This window comes from Arabidopsis thaliana (genome assembly GCF_000001735.4).
Source record: "Arabidopsis thaliana chromosome 1 sequence".
In the NCBI taxonomy this organism is placed as follows: Eukaryota; Viridiplantae; Streptophyta; class Magnoliopsida; order Brassicales; family Brassicaceae; genus Arabidopsis; species Arabidopsis thaliana.
Window position 1 is genome coordinate 19,291,373 of NC_003070.9, and position 16,928 is coordinate 19,308,300.

At 31.9% G+C, this 16,928-nt stretch overlaps 6 protein-coding genes and 1 long non-coding RNA gene across 7 annotated transcripts; 4 read left to right on the forward strand and 3 right to left on the reverse strand.

Moving 5' to 3' along the window:
* Positions 1-1,536: 1,536 nt before the first annotated feature.
* On the forward strand, positions 1,537-1,967 carry AT1G51913 (uncharacterized protein). Its single transcript, NM_001084231.2, has 2 exons — positions 1,537-1,663; positions 1,750-1,967. Exons 1-2 carry the CDS (start codon positions 1,558-1,560, stop codon positions 1,875-1,877), a joined length of 234 nt encoding a protein of 77 aa, NP_001077700.1. The 5' UTR covers positions 1,537-1,557; the 3' UTR covers positions 1,878-1,967.
* A 138-nt stretch (positions 1,968-2,105) lies between these two features.
* Positions 2,106-2,745, forward strand: AT1G51915 (cryptdin protein-like protein). Its single transcript, NM_104072.2, has 2 exons — positions 2,106-2,317; positions 2,393-2,745. Exons 1-2 carry the CDS (start codon positions 2,215-2,217, stop codon positions 2,491-2,493), a joined length of 204 nt encoding a protein of 67 aa, NP_564599.1. The 5' UTR covers positions 2,106-2,214; the 3' UTR covers positions 2,494-2,745.
* A 66-nt stretch (positions 2,746-2,811) lies between these two features.
* Positions 2,812-3,240, forward strand: AT1G51920 (uncharacterized protein). Its single transcript, NM_104073.2, has 2 exons — positions 2,812-2,962; positions 3,077-3,240. Exons 1-2 carry the CDS (start codon positions 2,857-2,859, stop codon positions 3,205-3,207), a joined length of 237 nt encoding a protein of 78 aa, NP_175604.1. The 5' UTR covers positions 2,812-2,856; the 3' UTR covers positions 3,208-3,240.
* A 225-nt stretch (positions 3,241-3,465) lies between these two features.
* On the reverse strand, positions 3,466-3,864 carry AT1G51930 (RING/U-box superfamily protein; the record flags this gene model as incomplete). The annotated part of the gene is made up of 1 exon (NM_104074.1): positions 3,466-3,864. The coding sequence occupies one exon, from the start codon at positions 3,862-3,864 to the stop codon at positions 3,466-3,468; it is 399 nt and encodes a 132-aa protein (NP_175605.1).
* Positions 3,865-4,447: 583 nt separating this feature from the next.
* LYK3 (protein kinase family protein / peptidoglycan-binding LysM domain-containing protein) lies at positions 4,448-7,797 on the reverse strand. The gene is made up of 11 exons (NM_104075.4): positions 6,999-7,797; positions 6,830-6,919; positions 6,436-6,717; positions 6,198-6,343; positions 6,032-6,121; positions 5,838-5,943; positions 5,607-5,758; positions 5,422-5,519; positions 5,177-5,324; positions 4,973-5,080; positions 4,448-4,884 (listed from the first exon to the last, which is right to left on the reverse strand). Exons 1-11 carry the CDS (start codon positions 7,567-7,569, stop codon positions 4,720-4,722), a joined length of 1,956 nt encoding a protein of 651 aa, NP_175606.2. The 5' UTR covers positions 7,570-7,797; the 3' UTR covers positions 4,448-4,719.
* A 3,955-nt stretch (positions 7,798-11,752) lies between these two features.
* On the reverse strand, positions 11,753-12,069 carry AT1G07773. The gene has a single exon (NR_139308.1). It is a non-coding gene; the product is annotated as an other RNA (long non-coding RNA).
* Positions 12,070-13,708: 1,639 nt separating this feature from the next.
* IAA18 (indole-3-acetic acid inducible 18) lies at positions 13,709-16,146 on the forward strand. The gene is made up of 5 exons (NM_104076.4): positions 13,709-14,569; positions 14,846-15,141; positions 15,225-15,357; positions 15,561-15,628; positions 15,724-16,146. Exons 1-5 carry the CDS (start codon positions 14,298-14,300, stop codon positions 15,756-15,758), a joined length of 804 nt encoding a protein of 267 aa, NP_175607.1. The 5' UTR covers positions 13,709-14,297; the 3' UTR covers positions 15,759-16,146.
* Positions 16,147-16,928: the final 782 nt, after the last annotated feature.

Genomic DNA, 16,928 nt, shown 5'->3' on the forward strand with positions numbered 1-16,928 from the left:
TTTTTATTTAGAATGTTTCATAGCTAAATATACGGGAACTATGTTTTAGATATTCTTGAGGTTGTTGTGTTTGCGGGTGACGTTGATACAATTGCAACCGAGAAAACCATAATTTGTCATGATTCAATGTGTTTCACATGTTAGTTTTTTTTTCTTATACTTTATAATCTCTTTTTTTCTTTCTCATCATATGCTTTCCATACTATGTGATAAAACAAGTTTTTAGTAGAGGAGGATATCTTTAATATTTTTAGCCAAGGATGGTTGTATACGTTTAACAACTATAATGAATTTCTCCTTTTTAGATGGATTATGAAGGAATGACACTAACTAAAAATAAAAGAAATTAAAGTTGATGAGTTGATAAACAAATTGGTAAATCAGAGCCAATGTAATTTTTGTTGGGGGATTCGTTGGAAAATTAGCATTGCATTTTTGTGAGTGCTACAAGTATAGGTATATGTGTATATGTTTTCTCATCTTTAACAAAAAAATGTCTTTCACTTAATTATTATTATTATTATTATTTTTCAGTCTTTAAGAAATTATTTTCAGTCTTTTTTTTTCAATTGAGTTTATTTTTATCTAGCTAAATTTCATATTTGGTAATTTTGTATTCCAAATGTATTCTAAATTTTCACATCTTTTCTTCTTCTTTCAGGGATAATTTTTGCTAAGGATTTTAGTTTCATTGAATACAATTTTTAAAAATGTTTTATCATAAAAAAAAAAGTTTAATACAGTGTTTAGTTCACATATATAGGTTTTGGTTTATTATCTAATTCCACGTATTTTTAGATTATTTTCTACTAAATAACTTATATTCTCATAAAGAAAATTATAGATGGTTGTCAGTTTTCATTTCTGTTTAAATATTATTGGTTTTATTTTAATGTTTACCACATATATCGACATTGTTCTTTCCTATAAACATGGAGTAAAGAAACTTTTTAAAATTTTCAAAATATGATAACAACTATATAATAAAAAAATATTACTATATTAATTGTAATATTACTAAATAATTTTTATGATGAAAATTCATGTATTACCAGAAATAACATCTCATTCTAGATTTAAGTTTTGAGTAAAAGTATATATATTTTCTTTAATCTATTTTTTATTGTAATAAATAAATATTCACACAATATATTATTATATTATTTCATTTTTATTAAAAAATTATTATTTTTCGTTGTGCTTTTTAAATTTCCATATTGAGTTATATACATTATGCGTAAATTTTATGTTTGGAAGATATAATAAATATTTACTATAAATGTTTTTAATGTAAATATCAAAACATCAAATTTTATTGTAATATATATATATATATATATATAGTTATATAATATTGTATACATTACTATATTAATATAACTCACGCAACGCGTGAGACATTTTCTAGTTACTTATATGGTCAATGGTCATAAAAACCTATTCAATATTATTTTATTGTTAGTCTTCTGGACCAACTTGCTGCAAGTTTTCTTTTTGGCCTATATAAACATCAACCTTCCATAGTTTCAAACTGTTATCTGAAGTCAAAAAGTTGTTATGGCAAACGAGCGATCAAGCTCAATCCTCTTCCTTTCTGTTCTTGTACTTGTTTTGGTCTTCTCTCCTACACTTCAATGTCAAGCAGCTCGAGTGCATCTCGATGGTAAGCTAATCTTCTTGAATTAACAATCCATCGTAGTTTCCCTTGAATAGAATTTACTTCATTTTTAATTTTTATTATTATGATAGTTGAAGGGCATATGCTGCTGAGAGCACCAGTGCCAATTCGGTTTTGCCCTGCTTGTGCGTGTTGTGCACCGGCTCCAAAAGGTTCTTGCTGCCCATGCCGATGCACCAACAATCCCCAAAGGATGTGACTTTGCTTTCTGCTAGCATGTATGTGTTTGATATGTGAATGTGTATGTGCAAAATGGTCAAAATTTAATGAAAATTAACAATTCACAAGTAAAAGTAAATCTATGGTGTTAGAATTGTAGCTATAAATATCCCATTAACTAGTGGATAAAGGAAAGGAAGACAAATAAAAACTAGTGGACAAAGAAAAGAAAAGGAAAACTTAAATTTCTGAACTTTCAATAGATATCATCCAACGAGTAATATTTTTTTTCTTGACTAATATAAACATCATTTACTATGGTCTCAAACTGCATCTGAAATCTTATTAAGTTTCTAAGCATTTATCAGAAAGCTGCAATGGCCACCGAGCGATTCTCAACCATGCTCATTTCCGTTCTCGTACTTGCTTTGGTCTTATCTCCAATCCTTCCATGTCAAGCAACTCGAGCGCATCTAGATGGTTAGCTAATCTTTTTGGGATTTATATATAATACATCGCAGTTTTCTTAGGTGAATTGTTTTCTTTTTCTTATAGCTGAAACGCGTATGCTGAGGCGCGTGTGTCCTTCGTGTGTGTGTTGTGCACCGGCTCCACGAGGTGCTTGCTGCCCATGTCGATGCCCCAAAAATCCCTAAAAGCTTCGACTTTGATTTCGTCTAACACCTTGTCATGTGTTTAATATGATCTTATTTACATGTGAATAAGCAATCAAAAGATTAGACTCCGTATGAATCTTGTCACTCAGGCCATTCTACTTTGATTGTTATAGGATAAAAAAAAAAGTATTCTATATGTTTTGTTTGCCTTGTAGCTTCGTTTTAAACTTATTATTAAAGTGGATCGGTCAATGTTTGAGGAACCTTTGAATTCTCATTCAACTCAGAAATAGAGACTTTGAATCTTAGAATGGTCTGTGGAAAAGTCATCTTTAAAAACGCATATAAATATGATTACCCTTAATCCTCTACGAACACAAAGCATAACAAACCAAAGCATCAATGGCGTCGTTTCACAGTGGAAAATCCATCTTCTTGAAGCTCTTTGTCTTGTTTCTGCTACTTGTTCTTCCCTTGTCTCAAAGCAACGCTACTCGTATCCCAAGAGGTAACAACTCAAGGCATCAAACTAAACTTTATATATACCTACAATAGTTTCCAATATTAGATTAGTAAAGTGATCTGTATGGATCAATCTTTCTTGGTATGTATTTCACATCAGCTCCTATTAGCTCGAGAAGACCGATTTGCCCTGCTTGTGTGTGTTGTGAGCCAGCTCCGCTAGGAAGTTGCTGCAGATGTTGTGCATCTCCTATTGTCACTCAAACTCATCACCACTCTCAATCTCCATGAAAATGTAACATAAAAAAGCCTGACTTGGTACCCAAAAAAAAAATAAGAATAAGAAAAAAAGTCTTTTGCAGTCCATGTTTCTCTGTTCACATGTCCTAATAACAACAACACAACAACAAAAAAAAGCTTCAAAGTCAACTTGAGTTCGATTTTTCAACCATTGACCAAAACTTTGATTAATGTAAATATAATTGATACCTTAACCAAAAGATATGACTATATTCACTTAGTAATGATAAATAAATAAAACCTAATAGTCTAAAGACCTAAACTCATCAAATCAACAGAACGGCGACAACTTGGACAGTTTTGTTTCTGTGTAAGCCAAGAATCAATACACAAAAGATGAAAAACATGTCCACAGTTTCTTAAACGCCTAATCTGATGATCATCCTCGTACTCTTCCAAACAAATTGGACAAAAACGTTTACCACCACCTTCTTCTTCTCTTCCTCCTTCTTCTTCTTTGATATCTTTGAACACTAGGGCTTTGCTCTGTCCGGTTTCAATGTCTTGTTGAGGCTGTACAGTTTGATGGATTGTCTCGGGAGGTAATCTCGTGGGAGGGGGATCTATATTGTCGCAACAGTTAGCAATCACGATGACGATCAAGCCGATGATGGAGAAACCAATGAGAATTTCGTCAATAGTATCCATCCTCACGAATACTACGTTTTCGTTCGTTCCTACCAGAAGAAATATCAAAAACGTGATTTATTTTACTTTATAATATCAAAACCAATCTTCCCATTAGGAATTAGGATTTGAGTTTTATTTTCTTTTTCCTTTTGTTATTTGGATTAATCATGTGAAAACACATGCTTGCATCCCAAGAGAACCCTAACGACGTCGTTTAGTTTGAAACCCTTGGTCAAAACTTTTAATTGATGCCAAATAGAGTTTATAGTCATCACTGAGAAATCATTATCTGCGCACACAAAAATTTACAAAAATATCAAGGAGATATTGGTTTGAAACACAAGATAATTTGGTTGAATTAAAAATAAGAATATGATGATACGATCTGAATGTGGTTTATTGGGCCTATGCTGGGCCAAGATTACTTACTACGTTAAGCCTTTTATGCTTTTAGATTTTGTATTATATAAGCTAAAACCAGAGTTAGTATGGGAATCGAAAAAGATTACAACAGTGACCTTCTATCTCTAAGTCTTCATAGATTCTCAGACCTTCACACTTTCTCTTACAAAGTATTGATTATGTCCAAAAATTATATGGTTCTGTGTCATGCATCATCATCAATCTATTGTAATTTGTAAGATTATAAAGTGATGTTTTGTTTGTAAGATTGCAACATATCTTAAGCATATAAACTCATACATCTCTTCATTTGATTCTCCAAAAGAATAATCATATAGAGATTTGTCTCTGTAACTATCTACTTAGTTAGACTGCGAACGATCTTTTGGTTTAGACAAACTAAGCTTCTTCTAGGCAATGGCGACATTCATAAATTGAAAATAAAGAAAGGGTTCTAAGTTTTTATTGTTTTTATCTTCCTTGGACTAGACCACTAAAGACTTGGCTGTTTCCAGCAAGAGTGGCTTCCCATTCAATGGAAGACAGGAGTATCTGCGAGAGCGATATAACCACTTGCTTCATGTTTGGTCTTAGAATCGGATCATCATCCACACATTGCTTTGCCAACGTAGCAATCTGTCCACAAAATTCATTTACAATGAAATAAATCATATGGTTACTACATTTTTCCAACTACTAATTAAGCATTTGTTTCTTAGTTTACCTTGAACAAACAGTCATGCGGGTATAAATCCATCATGTTGGGGTCAACAAACTCCTTCAAACTCGACATGTTCATAGAGTCTGGTGAGTTCTTTAGCACTGCTAACATCTGCAAGAACAACAAAAAAGGGCTTTGCGAATGAATGTTGCATCAAAGAAAGAAGTGTAATGGTTCAATCTTTATAAACAAACTCCAAGAACTTACAATAGATGCCAATGGACGTCTTTCTGGATTCTTAGTTCCAATCGCCTCCGTTCTTATAACAGCTTCTCTTCCGGATATAATTTCGAAAAGAACAACACCAAAGGCGTAAATATCACTTTTCGAGGTGGCAAGACCGTCGCTTAGATATCTGCAAAAGAAAAGACAGAAAAGTCACAGATAAGAATTCACTAAAGTATTCTTGTATTAAAACTCAATGTAGCTTCTTCAAGTGTTCAAATGCTTACTCTGGTGCAAGATAACCATATGTACCAACTACTTTAGTTACTGATATTTCTCCCTCTCCAGTTTTCTCAACGAGTTTTGCAAGTCCAAAATCCGATATCTAAACACAATGCAAAGATAAGATCAACCAAATTCTCCTCTATAAGAATCAGAACATGTAATGGATTTCATAAGTTCAGACTAAGACCTTAGCCCTGAATGCCTCGTCGAGCAAAATATTGCTTGTCTTGATATCTCGGTGAACATAATGAGTTTTAGTATGCTCATGAATATATTCCAAGCCTCTTGCTGCGTCAAGTGCAATCTGATTCCTCATTATCCAAGAAAGTGGGGTATTTCCTTCAATAACATCAAGAAATATATCATTTATATCATCTTCTTGTTAGTTCTTGTCGGGTATTAATATTAGTCTCTTTACCTTTGCTCTGAGGATCATGCAAATGGCTTTTCAGCATTCCCTTTCGGACATATTCATAAACTACGAAAAGCTCGTCAACGGTTGCAGCGTAACCAATCAATTCTACCTTTGACAAGACGAAAAGCAAACATAAGAGTCATAATCTCGAATGATTTTAGACTAATAAAAAAGATATACACACAAAGGGAATTTACCAGATTGGAATGATGAACTTTGCAAAGCACTTTCATCTCTGCTGCAAACTCTTTAGTTTTTGTAGCAGTCATCCTTTTGACAGCAACTTCCTGTGATAAGTTAAACCAAATATGACATCAAGTAAAGCCATTACGACAACTCAAAACAAGGAAATGAAAAACAAACCTGTTCTCTAAGTAGACCAAAGTATACAGAACCATAGTTTCCATGACCAAGAAGATTAGAATCCGAAAACTCATCCGTAGCCGCACGAATTTCTTCATAAGTAAACACCATAGGCTTCTCTATCTCAAACATTCCATCACCAAGAGCTACATTCATACAAGAGAAAAAATCCGTAAAACAATTAAAAAAGAAAACTCTTTAAAAGAGAAACCACAGATGATGAAACCAAAAACCAAACCTTTAGGAATAGCAACAACTTGAGTTTCACCATTGGTTTGTCTAAAATCCCCTGATCTACAGCAGTTATACCGACCAGAACCGCAAAAGAAACCGGATTTTCTAAGGATTTGGAAGTTGTGTCCATTACCATCTTCCTCACTGGAACTGCAACTAGATGATCTCAAACAGATACATACAAGTATGCACAGAACAAGAAGTGCAAGCACAACTCCAAGACCACCAACAATCCATATATAAGGCACATGACTACCACTCTTTGCAGTGTGATTCACCTGGTCATCTTTCCAAATTTGGAAACAAATACAGAAACATCTAAACTTAAGTTTCATGATACTAAAAATAGAAACTTGAGATTCAGATCAGACAAAACAAGATAATAACAGAAACCAAACCTGAGATATTGCCATTAGCTAATGATGATGCAGGCGCAGGAGAAGGAGCTGGTGGATTTATCTTACTTGTCTCATAAGGCTCTCCAGGTACTTCATAAACAAATTCAAAATCATCAAATTATTCTTTTCAAAAACCCTAACTTTAGCATAAAAATCGAAACTTTCTTACCGGAATCAAGTGGGATATAAAGGAGATCACCAGCTGTGATATTATCAAGATTCAAGATCCCATTAACATCCTCAATTCGATCCATACTAACACCAAATCTGCTCGAGAGAGATTGTACACTATCTCCAGCCATAGCAACGTAGCTCATAAGATAGTTCCAGAGACCACTAGAGCAACCACAAAGAAGCTGAACAGAAACCACTGCACCAGCGCGAGCTGCTCTAGTTGTATTCGGTGGAAACGCGAGACCAGAGTAAGCAGAGACGGTAACATTGTAAACGTATCCAACGTTTTGTCTGATTGTGAATGTTGTGTTTGTTGTGTATTGATGAGTCGTAGTAAGACAAGAACAGTTCTTTTTAATAAAGAAGTAACCTCCGGAGATGTCGGCGGTTATGTCTTGTGGTAATACATCGAACATGCTTTGGATTACAGAGAAAGATTGGTTTTGGTTTGGTTTGAAAGCAAGGAAGGAACTGCAGAGACGAGTAGTGTCAGAGCAATTCATTGGCTTTGAAGATGAGAAACTTGGTAAAAGACTTAAGAAGAAGATGTAGAAGGTAAGATTCATTGTGTGAAGTAGAAATTGAGAAAAACCTAAGTGAAAATCAGAATTGAAAGAAGGTTTTTTTTAGGGATTAAGGAAGAAAGAATCTTGATTTGATGAAGATATGGTGAATTGAGAAATGGGTATTGGTTGATTTGGTTAATGGAGAAGAGGAAGAAGTAGAGAAGAGATGAAATCAGCCATGGGAGGAAGGAGTGAAGCGCACACTCTCTTGTCGGACTGAAAAAATCTAAAATAAAATCTTAATTGATAAGAGGAAATGTCCAAAATATATATTTTTAATATCCAAAAGACCATGTTCTTTGTCAAAAATTGAAAATCATAATAATCCAAAATTAATATTATTATATGAAGGAATTTTTGTGAATTAATTAGACATTTAGGAGTCAATTAGGTTATGTGTTTGGTTTAATACCTAATACTTATGTGTGACTATTATATTGTCTAGACTTGAGGTTGATCAGTATCTCTGTTCTCAAGCCTTCAAGGTCAAAGAAGAATAAATATATTTGTGTTTCTACTTTCTAAAAACTGGTGTTCAGTGGTTGGTTTAGTAAATCTAATAAATTGTTTATTAGTGAGAATTTACTCTTTTATCTGTTAAATAGTAATGTTATAGAATGTAGTTTTTTTTTTGGTTGAAAGTTTAAGAACTTCGTTTTTAATTTAGGAACTTGTTTTTTGTTTAATTAAAATTGTATTGGAAGCTAAATATTTTAAAGATTCACAAAAAAATTATTAATTTCATTCTTATATTTAAATTAAGTTTTTGTGTAAATGAAAGGGAGAATTATTTTTTTACTGGCTTTTTAATATAATAATCGATATATATTAGATACTGCATTGAATAGCATTAACTGCACACAGTAAAATCTAGAGCTAAGAAGAAATCTATTGTTGTGTTGAAAAAAACAGAACATGGGGGGAAACTGGAAAAGGCTACAAAGTAGAAGAAAATGACATATCTCCACAAACAAAACAAAAAAAAAAGAAGATATGGATTAGGAAATATGGTCAACATTTAGAAATGGATTAATTAAGCAAAAGTTTAGAAGATTTTGTGCTTTATCGTTTCAAAGTAATAATAATACCCAAAAAGATTTGAGAAAACGACAGTTTAGGTTTATTAATTAAGATTTAGCAAGTGATGAGTTAAAAAGAAGGTACAGAGAACAATGAGCTGTTACTGACAAAAGACAGTTTGGTTCTGTCCCACCACACCTCTCAGATCACATTTTGGAACTTTTGATAGTGATTTTATTTTTATTTTTGCTTATATACTCCAAAGTTACAACAAAAAATAAAACAGAATGTCACACTTTTTGTCTTCTTTTCATAAATTATTTTAGAGTCAAATTGACGCAAGAGAAGATTTATAATTTGATCCGAGTTGAGTAAAACAAAAGATCATTAAAGAATCACAACATTTTCTAATCCATCGTAGGCCTTCTCTATAAGTCAAGACAGAGTTTTGTTAACTGAAGCTACCCATTCTTCTAATTTCTGACTCGATTATAATTTAGCAAACTCGTAAATTGAAAATCAATTATCAAAAAGTTCATTTTCCTTTGTCACCCACAATATTACAACCAATTGTATAAGATTCCACAATTCTTGAGCTCATCTTGTACTAGTCTTGCCAGTGTGTATTATGCGGGTTTTGTGGAATGGACCACAACTAAAGCAATACATTTTTCAATGGCTTTGATTACTAATTGGGCCACCTTATTTTCATGTGAGTCCATGGACCATCATAGGAATGATTGTAGCCGAAACATTAAAACATAGTTTACTTGTTGTTTTGTTTTGACATAGTTTACTTGCTTTTTTGGGACATAATTTATCAGCTAATTCTAGTTTCTATTTTCTTGACATTAGATCCTATCTCATTATAAATAATGTTTTTATCATTCAAGAGTAGATCTATACCCCTACAACACTTTGATAGTGATTGGTTTTACGAACTATTCCACAATGAACAACGATTCTACTTACACCCCGTTTATGATGGGATTTTTTTTCCTAAACACACAAGACCAAAATAAAAAAATTCTATTTGCACCACACTTGAAATCTTCAGTAAAATTGTTTTCAGTTATCTGCATAATTCATATTTCCAGAAATCGAATCCTTTATGTGTTCATATAGGTATTGATTATCAGTTTCCACATCTATTATTGTTTCTCTAATGAGTAATTGTTCTAAAGCCTTTATAGATTCTAATTTCCTTAATGAACATTAGAGAAAGCAAAAGAAGCTTTTAGTTTTCACTTTTTTGGAGTTGGAGTTGTGGTTGAGAACTTTGTGACCATTATCTTTTGAATTGGCTTGATGCTTCTGATTATTTTCACAATAAGAGTTAAGTATTAAGCATGCTAGCTACTTTTTAACCAAAGAGTTGTAGTTTTTCGTTTTAAAAGTACTTTGTGAATGTCATAATTAGATCCTTAGGTTCCATGGTCGAGTAAAAAAATTAAAAAATATAGGAGTAGAAATGTAAATATACATTCGAATATTAGATGCTTATATTTTTAGTTGGTTTTGACATAAGGTATAAGAAAATAGACTATCCACATTATATTAGTCAAGAAAACAAAATCTGTAGTTTCAATTTTGTGATTCAAACTTTAATGAATAAACACTAAAGTTAAAATAGTTATTATGTATATGAAAATATATACTTCATCTGTTCCAAAAAGAACGGTATTTTGAGTTTTACACACAAATTTATTTTTTATTTTTTTTTAATTATTATTTTGCTAGTTTAATAATATTAATTTTACTTCTTTTCTTTCTCTATTGGTCACAAACAAAAATAATAATGATATTTTGTACAAAACTAAAAAAAAAAAAAAAAATTTGGGACAACAAGTGGAACAAGTAAAAAACTTAAACCATCAAATAATTAGGAAGAGAGAGAGTAGTTTATTAAAGAATTGACTACATTTTATAGAGTATGGTATTTCATTCAATATCTTGAGTATCATGGTCCATGGATCGATCGAGAGATAAAAGTTTGATGCAACCGTTTTCTCTCATTAATTTAGTTGTTAAATTGTTTGTTAAACAAGTTTTGAAAATGATTTTGAAAAGAATAATGACTTTGTTCGAGAGATATCAACAAATTTAAGAATGTACAGTATTTGGCTTATTTGAGGATTCAAATACTAATATCCAAGACAATTACAAATTACAGTTTTTGGATATTACCAAGATCATTGGATCACTAATTTGTTTCTAGATGCTATTAGTATTACACTATTACTATTACTACATCAAATAGTAAATGCAATTTATTTGCATCTCACTGGTAAAATCATAAAAGCATGATGAAAGTTTCAACAAAAAGAAGCAATGCATTCAAAAAGCGACGCCAGTGAAATAGTGTATGAAGCTTCCACAAAAACACTCAACACAAAAACAATTATCACGTTGGAATTTAGAAACGAATCTTTGCACTATGAAAAATGCATACAAATAATTGACACATACATGTAGATACGCTTTTATCATGAGATTAGACTTGACAACACAACATTATCGAAATTGAGTGATACAAATAGTAAGTGCAGGAAAATAATTCGATAATCTTATTAGGTGGAGCCTTATCAAATACGACCCATGAAGATTGAAGAGTATCATTTATGATTTTACCACAACTATTGCTTTTTCCTCAGATTTGACATTAATTTCACGATTTGTTTTATTCCTTTTCACTTTCTTTTTTGGAGTCAGCTATCTTATTAATTGGTGTACGGTGATAATCATAGCCGTTGGTTGTGGTTTGTTTTGAGTTTCAACGGTTGGGATTGAAAGCTTATCAGGAGATCTAAAATCTGAAACTGTACAACTTTTGTCTACCGTCCAGATAGAGAGAAAAGTACTGTCAAAGTCAGAGAGAGATTCGGTCTCTAGTCTCTGTTTTACTCATCTATATTGCCACGTGTCTTCCATAAACAAAAAAGAAGATCATCAAAACGCGCGATCTACCAAACACTGTGTACACGTTTAATTACACAGTAATTACTAATCACAATAGGTGTTTCTTGTTAGACGGTTTAATAACTATAATTACATAGGGTTTAATTTAACACATGAATGATTTAAAATGGAGAAATTAAGGAACCGTGATTAAGGTTGTCTGTCAGTCTTTGTCTGCAGCATTGTAGCCGATGAAGGAAGAAATTTGGGAGTTTGGTAATATGGAGACAAGAAATGACCTCTGATAATCCCATTTTTATATTATAAAATTCCCAAAATACCCATCTTTACTTGACCAAAAACTCACAACGAGTTTGGTAATACGGAGACAAGATTTGACCTCTGATAATCTTGTTTGAAAATTCCCATATTACCCTTCCTTCCTTGACCAAAACTCTTACCCGACTCTTGGTTGGTTCGGCTTTTCCGTCATATCGGTCTCACACGTGGAAGAACCATGTCCGATGGTTCATTATTTTCAAAAGCTTACTCTTTTTTTTTTGGTGTGGCAAAAGCTTACTCTTTTAAATAAGATTGAGTTTTTTTTTTTGGTAACATACGCTTCTTGTGATTAAGTTCATTTAAAGCAACACAATAATTCTTGTGTTTTTTATTTGCATGTAAAGGTAGACACAAAACTCGAATCTAAAATCAATAATTTTATTTGTTTAGTGACTGATTTGAAAAAAACGCAGAATAAACTAACCTGATTAAAAAAAAAGAGAGTTTATATTGGAGCTTACTGAATTCTATCGATCTAAAGTATAAGATGACAAAAAATTCCTCGTATCATTTGGGTTTAAATATATGATGGGATGGTAAATGGTAATTAAAGCCAATAGTAATAATTTATAAAATAATAACGACAAAACGAAATAAAGGAAGAAAATTTGCAAGAATAACTAACAAAAACTTATAAATTAAGAAAGTAACACAAAACAAAAAAACAGATATACTCTCTATATTATATATAATAATGGTATATTTACCCATTTTTCTCCACCTCATTCTAAGTCCCTCCTTCTCTCTTCACCTCTCATCTCTTTTTCTTTCTTCTCTCAATCTTTTTTTTTTTTCTTTTTTTGTATCACATAACAAACAAACGAGAAGGACAAAATAGATTTTTCAGATACCACTTATGTTATCTGGTTGCTTGAGTTGCCAAGGTTGTATCTTAGGGTATAGTTTTTCTATACATCCAAAATAGTATAGTACAACATTTTATTTCTATCCAAAATAGTACATGTTTTTACTTACAAACACTATTTACTATTTTATAAATTCAAATCCGATTTTAAAAATTCAAACTATTTTGTATGTAGAAAAAATATAGGTTTTTTCTAATAAATTTTATAATTGGAATTTATTTTTTGGAAAAGATATATAACAAAAAAAAAACAAATAGGTGAAAAACTAAACTAAATGTTACTAAATCATTTTACCTCCAATTCAACACTAAAATTGTCTTTTCCTTATCCTTACATGCTATTTTCTTAATTTTTATATATATGGTACTATATTTTTAATTTGTTTGTCAAATATGGTTATTCAGCTAAATCACCCAATAGAGACTCAATAGAGACTGAGAGAGAGAAAAAGAAGGGTTTCTCGTAAAATCTCCAAATTCATTTGAACTTTCCCAAACATTGGAATATGTGTAAGTCCCATAGGAGTAGGACAGAGTCGATAGGGGTGTGATCCTAACATACCAGAGAAAGATCGTCGAATCCTCCATTTCTTTTTATGGCAACCATATTTTAATTATATACTACTATTTATTAATTTAATTGGGTGTGATTTTTACTTCGCGTAATATAAATATGCTTTTTCTACATTTTCCCAATAATTTTGTAAAAGTGTAAAGTCTCTACAAAAACATTGTTTAGTCCTCCTTTTTTGGTCTAAATATTTGTTTAGTCCTATATCCATATTTTGTGACACTACTAGTATTATAAAAACATAACAAATTCTCAAGTTACACTTCTCGTTTTGTTTGGGTCAACCACACAACACCACAAGTTTTACTTGTACAAAGTAATTGTTTGTTTATGTTTTTCTGTTGTATGTATTTTTTTTAATTGGTCAAAAGAAAATATGTTTTAAATAAAAAGGTGAAAAAAGGCCTATGGGATTGGAATAATAAGATAGAAAACAAAATAGCATGCTTTGCTTCCTCCACTAAACTTCCTTTAAGGGCAGAGAGAGAGATAAAAAGATTGATTGCGTGTGTTTCACACCAATAAATCCCTTTATTTTTATTTTTTGGTCTCCAAATTTACTAACTTCTAATAATTTCCAATTTTACCCCTTATTTTTCTTCCTTTGGTTTTAACCTATTCACTGCATTTCCTTGGTATAAAATCCAACTTCTTCTCCTTCAAGAATCTAGAGATAGAGAGAGAGAGAGAACACAAAGTGGGAAAAAAGATAAGAACCCACCATAAAGTTTTAACATTTTTCCCTTCAAAAGGCGAAAGCTTTTGATTTGTATAAAAGTCCCACTTAATCACCTCTCTAGCTTCTCATTCCATTTCCATCTCCTCTCTTTTGTTTTCTAAGTTGCTTCAAGAGTTTTGGATAGTGTAGCAGAGAGATTTTAACTAATGGGTTTATAAAATTTTGTTCTTTTGCGTGAACAAGTTGTCAACTTCTAGACAGATTTTCTTTTTGAAGTGTTTTCTTGTCGAAATTCTTCTTCTTTTGGTCAAAGAACGCAAGATTCTTCTGTAGTTCCTCTAAAAAAAATCCTAATGGAGGGTTATTCAAGAAACGGTGAAATCTCTCCGAAGCTGCTTGACTTGATGATTCCACAAGAGAGAAGAAATTGGTTTCACGATGAGAAAAACTCTGTTTTCAAAACAGAGGAGAAGAAGCTTGAGCTAAAGCTTGGACCACCTGGTGAAGAAGATGATGATGAATCGATGATAAGACACATGAAGAAAGAACCAAAAGACAAATCTATCCTCTCTCTCGCTGGCAAATACTTCTCTCCTTCTTCCACCAAAACCACATCCCATAAAAGGTTTTAAACTTCTCATCTCTTACTTTTTGTTTTTCTCTGTTTTGTATCCTTCTCACATGATGATATTCACTTGTTATTAGCCAATAAGGTCCCATCTATCTGCATAAACTTTGTTCTTGTCTGCTTAAGATTGGATCTCAAAACTTTTCATCTTTTTACCCTTTTCCCATCTGAAAGTTTCAGTCTTTTTACTGCCCTAGTTTTCCTCTGTTTTTAACCTTGAGATTGTTCTTGTCTTACTAACAAGTTTTGTTTTGATGCCTTTGTGTTTTAAAGAACTGCTCCTGGTCCAGTGGTGGGATGGCCTCCGGTTCGATCCTTCAGGAAGAATTTAGCTAGTGGAAGTTCTTCAAAGCTTGGAAATGACTCAACCACCTCCAATGGTGTTACCCTCAAGAACCAAAAGTGTGATGCTGCTGCTAAGACAACAGAACCAAAGAGACAAGGAGGCATGTTTGTGAAGATCAACATGTATGGTGTTCCCATTGGTCGTAAAGTTGATCTCAGTGCTCATAATAGCTATGAGCAGTTATCTTTCACAGTTGACAAGCTCTTCAGAGGTCTTCTTGCAGGTAAATTTGAAACCTTTGTCTCTCTATTGATTATGGTTAAAAAAGGGTTGAATTTTGAACTCTAATTGTTCTTATTTTATCAGCTCAAAGAGACTTTCCATCATCCATAGAAGATGAAAAACCAATCACTGGATTATTAGATGGGAATGGAGAATATACTCTTACATATGAAGACAATGAAGGAGACAAGATGCTTGTAGGAGATGTTCCATGGCAGTAAGAATCTTTTCTTTTCTTTTTCGTTTTTTTCTGAATCTGAGTCAGCTTTTTGTTCTATCTAAAGGAGAAGTATTAGATTCCTAGTCACATATTTATTATATCTTAATCACAGTTTGATTAATAACAAACTTAGTTTGGTTAAGCTATTAAAGATTGTGGACTTTTTGATCACTAAAATTGATTATTTCTTAAATTGTCAGAATGTTTGTGTCTTCGGTGAAGAGGCTGCGTGTGATTAAAACTTCTGAGATTTCTTCAGCATTAACATGTAAGTGTAGGATTTTAATAACATTTTTTAGTTGTTTTGGTGACTCTTTTAAGTGAAGTTCTTAGAATGTTTTTTTGTTGTTTTGAAATTTGCAGATGGAAATGGTAAGCAAGAGAAAATGAGAAGATGAAGAAAAAGATCTTTTACAGCTTTTAAAGAAGTAGAGAGATGTTATTAATTGCATTTTGCCTTTAAACTTTGATGAGTTTTTGGTCTTGGAAAAGTTTCTGATATAAGTCTGATGTACATTCTGGTTTGTTACATCTTCTTTTGGCTTTTGAGATATCATAGAGTTTTGTTGGAACTCAAAGACCAAACAGTGCAATGATGATTTTGGGGTCTTGAGTAAATTTACAAACCCTTTTAGGCATATTATAATAGTCTTCTGTTTTTAAGTTTTGGTAATGATTATTCACACTTGATCAACACTTTTAAGTAATGTAACTCTCCCTATGTCAGCAAAGCATCCTTTTCGAAAAACGGAGAAAAGAAACAATCTTTTTCTCTGCCAAAAAGCTCTTTAGCTTTTATTAAATCTATACTTAGGGTATCCGCTATTGTAATGAACTATGAGAGTGAAAGGTTTTAAAACATTGAACAACTTTTCTTTAAATGAGCTGTTAGGACAGATATTCAAACCATTGTCTAACCACATCTTTCATCTTTGTCTGGACTCTTGGGCAACAAAATTACAGACATCATTAGATTATCATCTTCTGATTATTGATCTACATATTTGATAATACTTGATATGATATAGTTTCTATGTATAATCATCTCTAAATTTATGTTTCTAGTTTAGCTTTTGTGTTTCGTAGAATAGATATATAAAATAAAGGGTTGTTCATAAGCATATGTATTCATACGATCAAATCGTTTAAAAGGAAAAAAGGAAGAAAAAATTGGTGGGTATGGAATATTGATAAAGAGAGTACAAAATAGAAAAATTGAAGAGAAGTCTTTTTCGTTGAGAGTCTTGCCTAACTATTCGAAGCAGCAATATGAGACCTTATAGTTACTTTTTTCCTTTTGCCTTCGAAAATGTTCATTCTATATTCTTTTGAAGTCTACAGTGATATTGATGGCCAATTGTGTTGTCCTCTCAACATTTTAGGACCACTCTATCTAGTCCAAAAAATTAATATTCTGGTTTTAAGTTCAAGTAATAAGCGACGTTTACTCTTGTACTGTAGTAACTTGTTTGGATCAAATAAATTTATCATTGAGTTAACGATAGAATAAAACCGAATTCTAAAGAAAATAAACTTGTATTTGCTAGCGGAAATTTCTAAATTTAAGG

Bases quoted from the DNA above. Each gene is read 5' to 3' on its own strand.
- AT1G51915 (NM_104072.2), top strand. From the start codon at position 2,215: ATGGCCACCGAGCGATTCTCAACCATGCTCATTTCCGTTCTCGTACTT. The intron at 2,318-2,392 runs GTTAGCTAATCT...TTTTTCTTATAG, and splicing joins AACTCGAGCGCATCTAGATG to CTGAAACGCGTATGCTGAGG.
- AT1G51913 (NM_001084231.2), top strand. From the start codon at position 1,558: ATGGCAAACGAGCGATCAAGCTCAATCCTCTTCCTTTCTGTTCTTGTA. The intron at 1,664-1,749 runs GTAAGCTAATCT...TTATTATGATAG, and splicing joins AGCTCGAGTGCATCTCGATG to TTGAAGGGCATATGCTGCTG.
- AT1G51920 (NM_104073.2), top strand. From the start codon at position 2,857: ATGGCGTCGTTTCACAGTGGAAAATCCATCTTCTTGAAGCTCTTTGTC. The intron at 2,963-3,076 runs GTAACAACTCAA...ATTTCACATCAG, and splicing joins CGCTACTCGTATCCCAAGAG to CTCCTATTAGCTCGAGAAGA.
- IAA18 (NM_104076.4), top strand. From the start codon at position 14,298: ATGGAGGGTTATTCAAGAAACGGTGAAATCTCTCCGAAGCTGCTTGAC. The intron at 15,358-15,560 runs GTAAGAATCTTT...TTAAATTGTCAG, and splicing joins GTAGGAGATGTTCCATGGCA to AATGTTTGTGTCTTCGGTGA. The intron at 15,629-15,723 runs GTAAGTGTAGGA...TGAAATTTGCAG, and splicing joins GATTTCTTCAGCATTAACAT to ATGGAAATGGTAAGCAAGAG.
- LYK3 (NM_104075.4), bottom strand. From the start codon at position 7,569: ATGAATCTTACCTTCTACATCTTCTTCTTAAGTCTTTTACCAAGTTTC. The intron at 6,718-6,829 runs GTTTGGTTTCTG...AAATTTGGAAAG, and splicing joins AGCTAATGGCAATATCTCAG to ATGACCAGGTGAATCACACT. The intron at 5,944-6,031 runs GTAAATTCCCTT...GTCTTGTCAAAG, and splicing joins AAGTTCATCATTCCAATCTG to GTAGAATTGATTGGTTACGC.